The following is a 14,531-nucleotide window of genomic DNA, read 5'->3' as shown; positions in this document are numbered from 1 at the left end:
CGGAACATGTACTGCAGACTTAAAAACATCAAGCCTCTTGACTTCTTAATGCTGCTAATGGACCAGCAGCAGCCATGTTGGAAGATAGTAAGAATAATAAATCATCCACCACTGATAACTGGTAACCTTGATGAACTGACCAGATTAGTTTAGTGGTCATTCCTGCCCCCTGTCAATTTCCTAAATATAGGACAGGAGGGGCAGGATGAGGGTGGGGGAGAAAAAAAAATACATTCTCGATTTAAAATCCACCATAGTTCACTACACGGGTAACAAAGACTTAGTGTAATTGAACGTGCCGCACTCAAGCAGGGCGTTTTATGGGGCGGCGTGTTAAATAATGATTATTTTGTGAATTTGTGGCTTTGCAATGCACAATTAATCCTTGATGAAATCAAAGTTTATAGGCCACGGTCTGGCATCACAATGCAGGGAATAAAGCCTTTGTAAGCTCTGCCTGGGCATTGTTCCCATTTATCAGTCCATAAAAATAAAATGTTCAAAGAGCTGAATCGACATGCTGTGCAGGGCTGCGTGGTTGAGCCGGTGCTCAAGGTTCAGTCCCATCATATGTAAGCCTGCACACATGTTCTTCACTCCTGTGGTCCATCTCTGACTAGTAGACACTAGCTGCATTAAGGAGTGAATTTCTGATTGGTGTTAAAGGTATACATCCCGTCGGTCGCCACAGTTCGGTTTGCTAATATAGCGAAGCCATTTAAATGCTACTGTTACGTTTTATTTGGGCGCGCAGCTGTGAGTCAAAGCAATAACGACACCCCATTGATTGTGTTTGAGGCAGCTGCTGATGAATTTTCAAATTTTTGGATGCGATGCTATGCCGGACACACCCCGGCTGCCTGTTACTTTAAAGAGAAAGTCATTTTAAGATGTCTCACTGTGAAAAATACGTTTCAGGAAAAGGAGAAAAAAAAATCCATAAATCTGCTGGATGGAAGTATAAAACAATGTATTTGTATATGTGCCGTCAGGGCTAGATAAGAAAAGGCTTCGAAAAACAACAACAATGACGAGAGAGCGATGGCGTTCTGATCAGATTAAAAATGGAGAGCGCTCACCTTCGGCAAGCTCTGATGTAATAAATAAAGGAAAATGGCCCCGGTGTTATTGTGGACTCGACTGCTGGCTCCACTACTGTCAGCGAGCGGCACCCATCCGTGAACTTGCCATCTGGATCCTCCCACAAATCACATTAAAGTTTCAGGCCCAGGAATATATTGAGCTAAATGAATATTGGCTCGGGGGCCCCGGGCAGCCTGTCAGCGCGAGAATCCTTGGTAGTCCAAAACGCCGCGGTTGAAAACGTTCCATTTCTGCCCGCGTTCGGGCCTCCTCGGCGTTCTGGGAGGGGGACCGTGGAGCTGACCTGCAGCGAGTCTTTCTGCTGCGTGCCTCAATTTCTTCTGCACGGCTGCGTCATAAAGACCGCTTTCTGGGCACCGTAGGGTCAAAATGAAGACTGAGATAATAAGGAGTCCGCTACTCCTACTCAAACTACCATTAACCACCCCGGGCACGTGTTCAAGTCCGCTTTACAATCCCAGGCTTCACCCATCATTAACAATTTCCCCATTATCTACAATTTTGGTGCTGCAATTATTTTGGATAAGATTCCAAATGGTCGGAATCGGCGTGTTCGTTTTGCTGCAGTCACCAGCTGTTTACAAACATCGCCAGGAAGCCATCCATTTCAGCGACTAATGTCGGCGGCAGCAAATTTTTTTCCTTGAAAGGAAATTGTTCCGGATCCATCCACGGTACCATACGGAAAACAAATATTGAATGGCGCAAATGCTTGTGCTGGATGTTAAAGGAGAGAATGGTGCAGTTCCAAGCAATTTTGTAGCATTTTCTGGGAATCTGCATCAGTAATTATCACACATAATTACTGTTTTATTGCACCTGTTATTTGCACTGTTTATTTTTATTTTTTAAATTTTGCATTGTTTGCATTCATTTTATTAGTGGGGGGGGGAGTGGATAAGAAAAAAAATCCCACTTAGCAAAACCGAGCTACTCTTACCAACTAGAATTAAAACATCAAGGTTTAGCCTGTCAAAAATAATGAGGATAACAAAGAAACATTGACCATCCATCCTGGCTGAATCATATTTATGGATGGGCAAAATTTGCATAATTTCATTCTTTGCGAGCGTGTGATTTACCCCTTATAAAACTGAACATCTGATGCAGCAAGATTTAATCAGCAAATTGACTTGCAGTGTGTTCAGAGTACACAGATGGGCCAACACTGATTTTAGACAGAGAAATCACAAAATGGGAAATATGTAAACACTCACTGAATCAGAAGTATATTACATATATTCAAAATATGTGGGAAAATGGTATGGAATTGATTTTTAATGTCACCTACTGGTCATATGCCAACATTCAAACATTCTAACATTAATGTGAGAAAATGAGCATTGCTGTCACTCAAAGGACAAGTAAACATATTATTTATAGTAGTTTTCTTGTCCTTCATTCAGGAACATTTTGTGTCCCAGTAACCCTGACTACATGGTAGACTCCAGTACTGCTATTGGTATATTATTTTGGTCCCTCACTTAACTTCTCATGTTCGTCCAATTAATTTGTTCACTTGTCCACTTAAATGGAATGCGTTCATGTTTTCTTTTGTGTGGTGCTGTACTCAGCCCAAATGGTTTCCTTAACTACCAAAACTGTCCATTACAAGTGTCACATAGATCTGTTTGTTGGTCCATCAGAGAGGATTCTTACACAACATTTTTGACAAAATCATATTCAGCTGACAGATGTCTGTGTGTTTTCCATATGTATATCAAGGCAGTTGCATTTTAACTTAATGAGTTTGTGTTGTGGTTTCCTCCCATTGGAGATAGGGGATTTCTCACGGCAATAACTTCCTGGCATTTTTACAGTTATAGCTCACCCAAGGGAGTAGAAACTGGGGAGATGGGGTGGATGTGCCCCTCACCCAATAATTAATTTGGCTTCATTCATTCCCCAGTAAACAGACCATAGTATTTAAATTATGTTGTGTGCCCTCCAATCCAAACTCTCTCCTTCACCATTGAGTTCACTATGGCTCACCTGTTATATTTCGGTGGCTTTTAGTGGATGGTGACTCTTTTCCTAACGTAACTATTATTCAAACTAATACGAGTTGAAAGGTGATATTGCGATAATGCTTCTTCTGAGTGGAATTAGTGATGCTGTATACTTATAATGACATACATCATGTAGCCTTGCATAGGAGATATATATTACTTTTCAGTACACTGTATTCTACTGAGTCTTTGTTTTGGGAAGGTGGCCAGACTTCGGAATAAGCTGAGCGGAACACAGGTTCCGATAGGCACAAAAAAACAACTCTCCTTGCCAAGACTTGGGAGAACAAAAGCATCCTTTCTTTGGTCCGTCGTTGCGTAATGCTGAATTGCCTTTCTATATCTGTTCACAGTGTCTTTGCACCCTGCGCTGGCCTTGGCAAAGAAAGCAGAATCTGCCACCTCGATTTATGCGGCCGCGTCCATTCAAGACGAGATTAAACATTACTGTCGTGTTAAATTAACCAAAATGTGATGGGATGGCGCATATCAATCACTCATTTATTTTGTGTCGCATGCAAGGCTGCAGAGAAGGGCAATTCAAAGGTGTTTGGACCTGAGGAAATGGCCTTTGAACAGTTTACAGCTGAGATCAGAGTTAATCGAACGATTCTATCTCAGGTGAACATGGCCTAACAGAGGCTGAGAAACAGCATGTCATTTTGAACCTCTAACGCCTCTGTCTCAGTCATGGGCCCTAAACAAATACTCTCAGTCAACTGAGGATCCCCTTTTTTTACTGCCAGGTCTGCAGGTAATCTTCCCCGAGTATCTGCAGGAGAAGTTCGTCCAGTCGGCCCTCAGCTACATCATGTGCAACGGCGAGGGGGAGTATGTGTGCCGAAACAGCCAGTGTGTGTGCCGCTGCGCCGAGGAGTTCCAACAATGCAACTGCCCCATCACCGACATCCAGATCATCGAGAACACCCTGATGGGGATGGCAGACACCTGGGCCACCACCTACAAGGACTTTGAAAATTCAGGTACATGGACATCTCAGACTGTACTGATTGGTCATAACGCCCAAGAAATTAGTCTGGAAGTCCTGTGAAAATGCTCTAATGTCTTTTGATGAAGATTTGTAATAATTAATTGTGAGCGGACGATCCCTGGTTCTCATCCCAGGGTCGGCACAGAAATTTCACTGTTGGGCCCTCGAGGAAGGCCCTTAACCCTCAATGGCTCTAGTTACTCCTTTAGCATAACCCGACAAAAACTCATTCGATATAAGAATGATTCAACATCAATGTGTAGCGGTAGTACAGGTCAGAAGGTCCACAGATTAGCCATAGCATGTTAGCAGAAGATCTGCTGTGCTCTTCCAGTCCCAGTAATAAACCAGCAACAATAATGTTATTCTGTGCCTAACTGTGGACCATGGAAATAAAATCAAGAGGTGTACTTCTCTGGCAGGGTTCTTGCGGTGGCTCTTTCTCATCCTCCGCGGTTCCCCGTATAAATGCCGCATGTTAAATTCTGTAGGGCAGCATGTAATAAAGTGACAATGAATTATTCAGTGTCTTTTAGGCGCCTTCGGTTAGAGGGGAAGGCTCTTGCAGTTAATTATATCAGTCAATTTCTTCATTCTGCCAGGTTTTCATGAGGCACGGCGCTTAACAGGAGCGAGCCTCTCTTTGTGCGTTGTCAAGGCAAACGTGGCGGTAGCGGAGTCACTTTCAGACACGCCGGAGTGCGCCTACATGCCCGCGTGAGCTGGAGGATGAATAATTCTCTTTGATGCTCAGAAGTCAGCTGTTTAAACGGCTGACGGGAGAAAAAGCCAAGTTCCATTAACGTCGCAGCATTTCCCACTTAAAAGGCGGGGCCGGTTTAAGGCACAGTCGCCTTTTCGCAAACACAGTTTGTGTTCTGAAGGTGACACCGATATCGGTACATATTCAGCATGGTTAAAGTTCAGCGACTTCCCCCTTTTTCATGAATAAGTTAATTTATAATGCAAAGAATAAGTGTGTTGAGTAAACCGGACCGACGTGTGATCTTTGACCGGCCTGCAGACAGTAATAATCTTTCCTTCTTGCCCAGCTTACCTGATCAAAATTCATGAGAGATGACTCAATATCTCACATCTCCTCTGCCTTATATATTATTAACATGTAATAAAGCCCAAACATAGAGGATCGGTTATATATAATGGTGGACACACAAATCAAACTCCCCTCGGTCATGGAAGAACTGTAGTACCTTGCACTGGCATTCCAAAACACCCCCATCCCCAAACTTTATAGTAAACATTCACATAGTTTTATGCCTGACAGAGAGTAATGGGGAAGAAAAAAGAATCCGACAGTTATAAATATTCTCACTGAAGTCGGTGACTGCATCCAAACTGGATGGGGATCTACGTAGAAATTTATCGAATGATATCAAGAAGTAGACGTGAGCCAGTGTTTTTTGATGAACTACTGTTTACAGTTTTTTTTTTTATTGTCAGAAAGTGATCAGGAAAAAACTAATAGGCATCACATTTTCTCATCATAATGCTGGCTGGTGAAAGAGGGAAAAAAATCTGCAGGAGCAAATGTTTGTTCTTGGAGAAGAGTTTGCTTTGCGACTCAACGGCCGCATATTTGAGCCGGCTAAAGAGCTGGCTGAACAAACGCTGCTGCCGTCACGGCACATAAGACTTTCTGCCGGCTAATGGCTGCCAGCAAGCAAGGGAATTCATCTGTACATCTCCCATGACCGCATACCCAGTACATGACAGGACAAGAAGCACAGGGCCGTAAAAGCTAACTGTGTCCCTGCCTGTCCTCCCAAAGGCATCGCCTATCTCCTAAGATGTGTGCCCCTAGCCCCAATGCTAACTCTGTCCCTGCCTGTCCTCCCAAAGGTGTCTCCTATCTCCTAAGATGTGTGCCCCTAGCCCCAATGCTAACTGTGTCCCTGCCTGTCCTCCCAAAGGCATCGCCTATCTCCTAAGATGTGTGCCCCTAGCCCCAATGCTAACTCTGTCCCTGCCTGTCCTCCCAAAGGTGTCTCCTATCTCCTAAGATGTGTGCCCCTAGCACCAATGCTAACTCTGTCCCTGCCTGTCCTCCCAAAGGCATCGCCTATCTCCTAAGATGTGTGCCCCTAGCACCAATGCTAACTCTGTCCCTGCCTGTCCTCCCAAAGGCATCGCCTATCTCCTAAGATGTGTGCCCCTAGCACCAATGCTAACTGTGTCCCTGCCTGTCCTCCCAAAGGCATCGCCTATCTCCTAAGATGTGTGCCCCTAGCACCAATGCTAACTCTGTCCCTGCCTGTCCTCCCAAAGGCATCGCCTATCTCCTAAGATGTGTGCCCCTAGCACCAATGCTAACTCTGTCCCTGCCTGTCCTCCCAAAGGTGTCTCCTATCTCCTAAGATGTGTGCCCCTAGCACCAATGCTAACTCTGTCCCTGCCTGTCCTCCAAATGGTGCCTCCTATCTCCTAAGATGTGTGCCCTTAGCCCCAATGCTAACTCTGTCCCTGCCTGTCCTCCCAAAGGCATCGCCTATCTCCTAAGATGTGTGCCCCTAGCACCAATGCTAACTCTGTCCCTGCCTGTCCTCCAAATGGTGCCTCCTATCTCCTAAGTTATGTGCCCTTAGCCCCAATGCTAACTCTGTCCCTGCCTGTCCTCCCAAAGGCATTGCCTATGTCCTAAGATGTGTGCCCCTAGCACCAATGCTAACTCTGTCCCTGCCTGTCCTCCCAAAGGTGTCTCCTATCTCCTAAGATGTGTGCCCTTAGCCCCAATGCTAACTCTGTCCCTGCCTGTCCTCCCAAAGGCATCGCCTATCTCCTAAGATGTGTGCCCCTAGCACCAATGCTAACTCTGTCCCTGCCTGTCCTCCAAATGGTGCCTCCTATCTCCTAAGATGTGTGCCCCTAGCACCAATGCTAACTCTGTCCCTGCCTGTCCTCCCAAAGGTGTCTCCTATCTCCTAAGATGTGTGCCCTTAGCCCCAATGCTAACTCTGTCCCTGCCTGTCCTCCCAAAGGCATCGCCTATCTCCTAAGATGTGTGCCCCTAGCACCAATGCTAACTCTGTCCCTGCCTGTCCTCCCAAAGGCATCGCCTATCTCCTAAGATGTGTGCCCCTAGCACCAATGCTAACTCTGTCCCTGCCTGTCCTCCCAAAGGTGTCTCCTATCTCCTAAGATGTGTGCCCCTAGCACCAATGCTAACCCCTTCACTGTCTGTCCTCTCAGACGAGTTCAAGTCCTTCCTGAAGAGGCTGCCCTCGACTCACTTCCTGCCGGTGAGCAGCGTGCACCTACTTTGGGGCAGTGACTGGGATCTCCAGGCCCGCTTCCGGCTGCTGCAGAGCTCCCTGGAGGCCCAGCGGCTGAAGATGCAGCGTACGGCCCGCAAGCTCTTCAGCCTGAGCGTGCGCTGCCACCACAAGCCCAGCCACCAGATGCCCAGGGAGAGGTGAGCTTCTCCAGGGCGTCCTTTTAGCAGTCTCCTGACTGTGCCACTGATCTCCCCACCACCTTGCAGCCCACAGCCACCCAGTGTCCTGGGGCTGGTGAACTTCATTTGCATGGCAGAGTTCCCGTGGACCTCTTAGATACATGTGACGTTCCCTGTGTTTTCCAAGCTTATAGGGCAGTGTTTCCCAGTCCGGTCCTCGGGGGCCGCCAGACAGTCCATGTTTTATTCCATCCCAGCTCCCAATATACCAGGTATTTGGTGTTCTTGATTGCTTGATTGATTGGTTCAGATGTGCTTGGAACTCGGAGGAAGCAGGAATGCAGACTGCCTGGGGGTTCCAGAGGACTGGGTTGAGAATGCAAATAGGATTATGTCCATCCTCTGTCCATCCTCTGTCCATCCTCTTATCCTGGTCAGGGTCTTGGAGCAAACATTAATGTATAATAAGAACATGTTTTAATTAAATAAATACAAGAATGCATGCTGATGCAAGAAATTACTTTAGGTGTCTGTCCTGTAGCCATATGACAAACAGCCCTCTGTCAAAAATAAATGACCTCAGAGTGTGGTATGTCTAAGGCTGTGACAGAAATTAAATATGATACAGGCAAAAGAACTTTGTCTAGCAAAAAGTCTGAGGTTCTGTCGGAAATCCCTTGGGCTACTTTTTGCAAAGTAATGCAGATATCGACATTTGGGAGAGAGACGGTCCCCTCTGCACACCCAGAGGAAGTAGGAAAGGTCCCCAGGATAAAACCTAGAACGTTCTATTCATCATCTATGTGTTTGTGAGTGACTTGAGGACAAAATGTGCCCAACGCCAGGGAACATGGATAATTAAAAATCTATCTGGATGAGGGGATCGAACAAGGCGAAGCCAGCACGTGTAAATTCGCAGTAACCTAAACACACTTACTACTAATGCTAATGGATGTTTGTGACAATATCAAGGGTGCCATCAAAGCCATGTAATTGAAACAAGACAAAATAAATGAACATAATTTACATTTAGTGCAAGCACACAAATGGCATTAAGTCGTTTAGGTGACAGTTAATCTCTGCCTGCACGGTGGGCGCTTCTCCGGCGTTTAAGCGTTTGATGTACCGCGCTCTACGCTTTGATGGAAAATGACATTACCGCCGTCACGGTCGTCGAGGGAACCGAGCAGGCGTTGCCATGCGGCAATGCAGAAATCACGGTGTTTTCATGGTAAGAGACAGTGACAGGTCCCAAATCTAGGGCTCAGAGTGAATGGATGATTGCGCCCCCTACAGGTGTGGAGATATACATCCACATCCTGTCCCCACACAGGCACACACACACACCCCATGTGCTTCATTTTGATTTGACCCTGATGGTCCTTTCTGGTACTGGGGCCCTTAAATGTGGTAAGGCAATGGGAGCAGAAGTTCATTGCCCCTCCCCCCCACAACACCGCCACAGGACCGTCGAAAGTCATGACTCCCCGTTTTGCTGCTCTTAAGGGAACGCGGCTCTGCCCTCCACCTGACCTGAACACTGTCCCGCTGCATGGTGTGTGTGTGTATACAATCACCAAGCCTCTTGTCCTGGCTCAGCAGAAACATAGCTCTCAGCCAAGTCCCTTGTAATAATTATCAAATAAAAAAAAAACATAGTCTGTCCCGTACAGCAGCAAGACTTTCCGAAAATTCACTAATCTTGTCAGCCATACGGGTTTCTGGCCAGTATCCGGATTTAATTAATTACCGCACCAGAATTAGGGAAAAACACAAGGGCTGTTTCAGCAGAATTGCCTTTGTGACAGGTAACAGAATGTGGGGAAAATTATATAAGTAAATAAACATGATACAACCAAATACAGATATCTGTAGTTATGCATAATATCTGCCTGTATACCAATAATTCCATCCAAGCATCCTTTCCTTCCCTTTTCCATAGCTGCTTATGCATTTCAGGGTCTTCGTGGCAGGTGATAATGCCTTGCTGAGGAATATGAATGCATAAACACCAAAGACAATGAATTAAGCATCGGGAAACATGTTGCTATTTAAATATTAAATTATTTAAACGGAAGATGATATAGAAAAGCTTTTTTCCTCCAATGCATCAGCCACTAATGACATGATCAGGGGGGGTCAAAACCTGCTCTCTGCAGTCCCGACTTGCCAGCGAGTTGTGGGACTGATAAACTCGTCTCCGTTTCTCCGGTTGCTGTTGCTGAGACACGGCTTTTAATCGCCTGGCAGTGAGCGATTAAGCGAACAGCCTGCAACACTCTGCTGCTCCCCGTGAGCAGAACGCGTCCTGTAGTTGTTCTTTACCACCCAGACTAATGGCTTCGCTTTAATTGGGCCGGTCTGTCATCACTCGTACCCTGATTAAGGCACGCTCAGAGATCTGTGACAGCAAACAACGAACTTTGCCACACCCACGCATCTCATGTGCCTGTTATTGGAGACACGGGTCTGTTAGATCAACCCGTAATCAGATATTATGACATCTTTGCTATGGTGATACTAGAAGAGTATGAGGCAGACACACACACACACACACACACCTGTACTCATATCTTTGTGAGAACCATCCATTCCTATGGGAAAAACCCTAATCCCAGCAATGGAATCCTTAACCCCTACCCAGCCATAACCTTAACCATAAGTAACCAAATAAAATACAAGACTTTTGACATTTTTAGTTCTTTGATTGCATTGACAGATTTTTATAAAATTGAGTTTTCCCTTGTGGGGACTGAAAAAATGGTCCCCAAAAGTCAGAATAACATTTTTTTATCACATTGTGGGGACATTTGGGGACAATTTCTTGAAAATTGTGCAGTGAAATTAGATAGAAATTTCCCCCAAATTACAGTTTTGATAATTAAAACAGAAAAAAAATAGGGATGAAAACTAAAATGCGCTGGAGTGTTTGATCTGCATCTGCACTCAGCGCAGAATACCGGCGAGGAATTCCCAGTGTTTCATTTGCCGGAAGCACTGTTGCCTTTCCCTCCCTGAAGGATGCAGCACTGCTTGCAGTCATGTCTGTCATCCACACTGAGTGCCAGAACCAGTCCGAGTCCCTGCTACCGGCGTGGGGATTACGTGTGGGTTTGTACAAACAACCCATGTTCAGTCGAGTCCCATCATTTCCATATCGCCCCCTGTGGCAAACTGCAGAGTGGCCGTGTCACTCCTGGAGAAAATACGTAACAGGAGAGTAAAAGATGCAGCTGGAGGCCTTTGAAGTGCGTACCGGCTCAAACTGGACCCGCCTCTAGCGAGGCAGGCTTGGGATGCTATCAGCTCTCTTTGGTCCCTAATAGGCAGCAAATGGAAGACATTATTTTTTGGTATGGACATATACACATAAACTGTACTCCTATATAACAGCATTGGAAAGCAGCATAGAAAATATCTGTGTATGGAAAAAACATACAGGCAAATGGTCCTCAGGAAATTGGCCCATGTAATGTGAAAATATGCAATGTTAGTAATAGATGAACAAATAGTATCTTTGTCAGTAGCTCATACATTTACAGTTTTTCTAACTGTTCTTACTGTGTGACTTTTGCTCTGCATTTTTTTTGTGATGACCATTGGCCAGCTAGCAAAAATATTACAGTTGAAACCGTTGCATCTACAGCAATATGTATGGAAACCAATGAATGTGCATATTCTGGATATTGTATCATATTATGGATATTGTAGCACTGCAATATGGCACAGCCAATGATCTCATTCTTTATGTCTCTTCACTACTGACTTTTAGAAAAGCGAAGCGATGTTTGCAAAACTTCCCTGTTTCCCAGATTTACTCATGACTATCTTGTGATCTGGTTTAAAATTGTGGATTGAATTGGACACTTTGGAACAAAAAAAATGCCTTCAAATGTAATATATCCTGCTCACTTCATTCGTTTTGAAACTAGCGTGACAAACTGATGTTTATACAAAATACCAAGATCACAAATCACAGTGGTGAGAGGAACAGCCTAATCCACGGTCGGCAAGGTTCTGTTTGAGCTCGTCCGCAGTAGCGGTTTGTGCTACTAGCCCCATCGCCTGTCCCTGCAGTTTGATCTGGGACAACTGTCATCAGAGTCATCCTTGCAAATTGGGTTAATTTTCGTGTCGTTTTAACCTTGACACATTCCCTCCTGAAATCATAACTCTCCCTCATCTAGCAGAGATAAAGGACTGTAGAGATGACAGGGGAGGAGGCCTGGGGGGAAAATATGGAGAAGAGCGGAAAGATCTACTCAGGAAATGAGGCGGGCAGCCTCGGGGAATGGCGGGAAATGGCCGTCGCTTCACGGTTGCATTGAGAGCAAATGTTGCTGAATATCGTTTCCCTCTGTTGCCCGTTGTCCAGGTCCGTGCTGCAGTGGCTGAACAGGGTCCAGTCCTTCTTGTACTGCAACGAGAACGGCTTCTGGGGCACCTTCCTGGAGAGCCAACGGACCTGCGTGTGCCACACGGGAGGCAGCCTGTGCCAGAGGCCCATCCCCTGCGTGATCGGCGGCAACAACAGCTGCGCCATGTGCAGCCTGGCCAACATCTCACAGTGCGGCTCCTGCAACAAGGGCTACAAGCTGTACCGCGGCCGCTGCGAGCCGCAGAACGTGGACTCGGAGCGCAGCGAGCAGTTCATCAGCTTCGAGACAGACCTGGACTTCCAGGACCTGGAATTGAAGTACCTGCTGCAGAAGATGGACTCGCGCCTGTACGTGCACACCACCTTCATCAGCAACGAGATCCGCCTGGAGACCTTCTTCGACCCACGGTGGCGCAAGCGCATGTCTCTCACGCTCAAGAGCAACAAGAACCGCATGGACTACCTGCACATGATCGTCGGGCTCTCCATGAAGATCTGCCAGATGCGCAACAGCAGTGTCGACCCCATGTTCTTCGTTTACGTCAACCCGTTCAGTGGCAGCCACTCAGAAGGGTGGAGCATGCCCTTTGGTGAGCATGGCTACCCGCGCTGGGAGAGGGTGCGCTTGCAGAGCTCACAATGCTACAACTGGACCCTGCTGCTCGGCAACCGCTGGAAGACCTTCTTTGAGACGGTGCACATCTACCTGCGCAGCCGGGCCAAAATGCCTACCACGCTGCGCAATGACACTGGCCAGGGCCCCGTGGATCTCTCCGACCCCAACAAGAGGCAGATCTACATCAAGATCTCTGACATCCAGGTGTTCGGATACAGCCTGCGCTTCAACGCCGACCTCCTACGCAGCGCCGTACAGCAGGTGAACCAGTCGTACACCCAGGGGACGCAGTTTTACTCGTCGTCGTCCGTCATGCTGCTGCTGCTGGACATCAGGGACCGGATCAACCGTCTGGCGCCCCCGGTGGCCCCCGGCAAACCGCAGCTCGACCTCTTCTCCTGTATGCTGAAACATCGGCTGAAACTCAACAACAGCGAGATGATCCGGGTCAACCACGCCTTGGACATGTACAACACGGAGATTTTGAAACAATCTGACCACCTGACTACCAAACTCTGCTAAGGAAGAGAGAAAAAATATATATACATATAAATATTTACAAAACAGATCAAGGCGGATAACTTTTTGGAAGTTTTCACTCGACTTATTGATGTACTGTTGAACACTTTGTAAATGTTATTGTTAATTGAAATCGAGGAAAAAAAGAAAGATTTTTAGTTTGGAAAAGTGACTAAAACCATTTAACAAGACTGTATCATATTTGTCCAAGCATGTCTGTTGTTACCTTAAAGAACCTATGGAAAGAAACAAAAGAAAGAAAAAAGAAAAATATGCTGACTAAGAGGCCTTGAATTTATTCTGAGGGAGCAAAGGTACTTTAATAACTGCCATTCTTAACTGAGTAAAAGCATTTTTAATCTAATAAAACGATGTAAATGTAGACCAGATATAATTTTTTTTTTAATTTTACCAAAAAATGTTTTGTCAAAGTATAAAAGAGGGTAAATATATTCTTCAGTTGAACGTGAAGCATTTTAACCATGAGGCCTGCGCAGATGTATGCGTTTAATTTCACATGACGCAGTGTTAAGAGTCTTATTAATAATCAGTTACGAGTGATGCCACGCTGATGTTTGTCGCGAGCGGAATTCAGTGAAAGAAAATAACATTAACGTTTTTCTCTGGCGTAAAAGTCAAGGTCATTACGATTCTGTTTTACCGTTTTAAATAAAGACAATAGAAACCGTCGAAGAGCATAATTTTCTGTTCCGTTGTAGACATCTTGAGCTTTTTTCCCCTTATTAATGTTTGATGGTGATTTTTGCTGTCTTGAAGATGGACTGACTGCACTATTGGCCGCCTCACGTGAGGTCAGGCAAGCAACACGGCGTGCGGTTTGCACCCGGGGCGGGGAGTCAGGGGGTGGGGGGGATTGGGGGGTTTTGGAGAGGCTGTGCATCGATCGCTCCGATCATTCACAGCAGCTAGCATAAGCCATTAACGTGACTATCAAACGGGAGGCAGTAAAGTCCACCCACCCTCCACAAAATTCTATTTTTATTTTCCAGTTTATTTATGCATCTATGCTTGTGTAAAAATGGCTGATGGAAATCGCCACGTGGAATGAAAATGTACATACTCTAGGATTAACACCTTAAAAGCCATTCTATTTCCATTAACTACAGAGGACTTGTGAAATGAGGGCCGATATGAAACCGCACAATTAAAATGATTTAGTCTCTAAATCTACTCCACACACATGTAGTTGCTAATCTCCATTTTGCCTCAGCAACAGGAGTTTAGCATTAATAAAACATATGCAGTGATAGATGTGCTGATTAACACCTTCTCCCAGCCTAGTGTCCCATCCTCTCTATACATCCACCCAAACCCAGGAAAACATTTCAGGGTGCAGCCGGGGAGATTGTTTTTGTTTGTTAGCAGGATAATTATGTGTCTGTTATAATCCCTTTAACATGATACAAGAAAGGTCAACTTCCTTATTTTCATTACTCAGAAATAAAACTGGATTAAGAGCAAAACAGGGACACGGTTAATTC

At 45.7% G+C, this 14,531-nt stretch overlaps 1 protein-coding gene across 3 annotated transcripts in view; it reads left to right on the top strand.

Annotated features, from left to right (window-relative positions):
• brinp1 (bone morphogenetic protein/retinoic acid inducible neural-specific 1) overlaps positions 1-13,722 on the top strand; it is an 86,972-nt gene extending 73,250 nt beyond the window's left edge. For all 3 annotated transcript variants that reach the window (XM_072714761.1, XM_072714763.1, XM_072714762.1), the window contains exons 6-8: positions 3,860-4,096; positions 7,312-7,534; positions 11,892-13,722. In XM_072714761.1, coding sequence (XP_072570862.1) covers positions 3,860-4,096; positions 7,312-7,534; positions 11,892-13,032 — 1,601 coding nt within the window. In that variant the 3' untranslated portion in view covers positions 13,033-13,722. The remainder of the gene's footprint in view (positions 1-3,859; positions 4,097-7,311; positions 7,535-11,891) is intronic.
• Positions 13,723-14,531: the final 809 nt, after the last annotated feature.

The sequence above is a fragment of the Paramormyrops kingsleyae genome, chromosome 7, assembly GCF_048594095.1.
Source record: "Paramormyrops kingsleyae isolate MSU_618 chromosome 7, PKINGS_0.4, whole genome shotgun sequence".
Classification (NCBI taxonomy): domain Eukaryota; kingdom Metazoa; phylum Chordata; class Actinopteri; order Osteoglossiformes; family Mormyridae; genus Paramormyrops; species Paramormyrops kingsleyae.
Note: the sequence above shows the minus strand (reverse complement) of the source record. Positions and strands in the feature narration are given on the sequence as shown.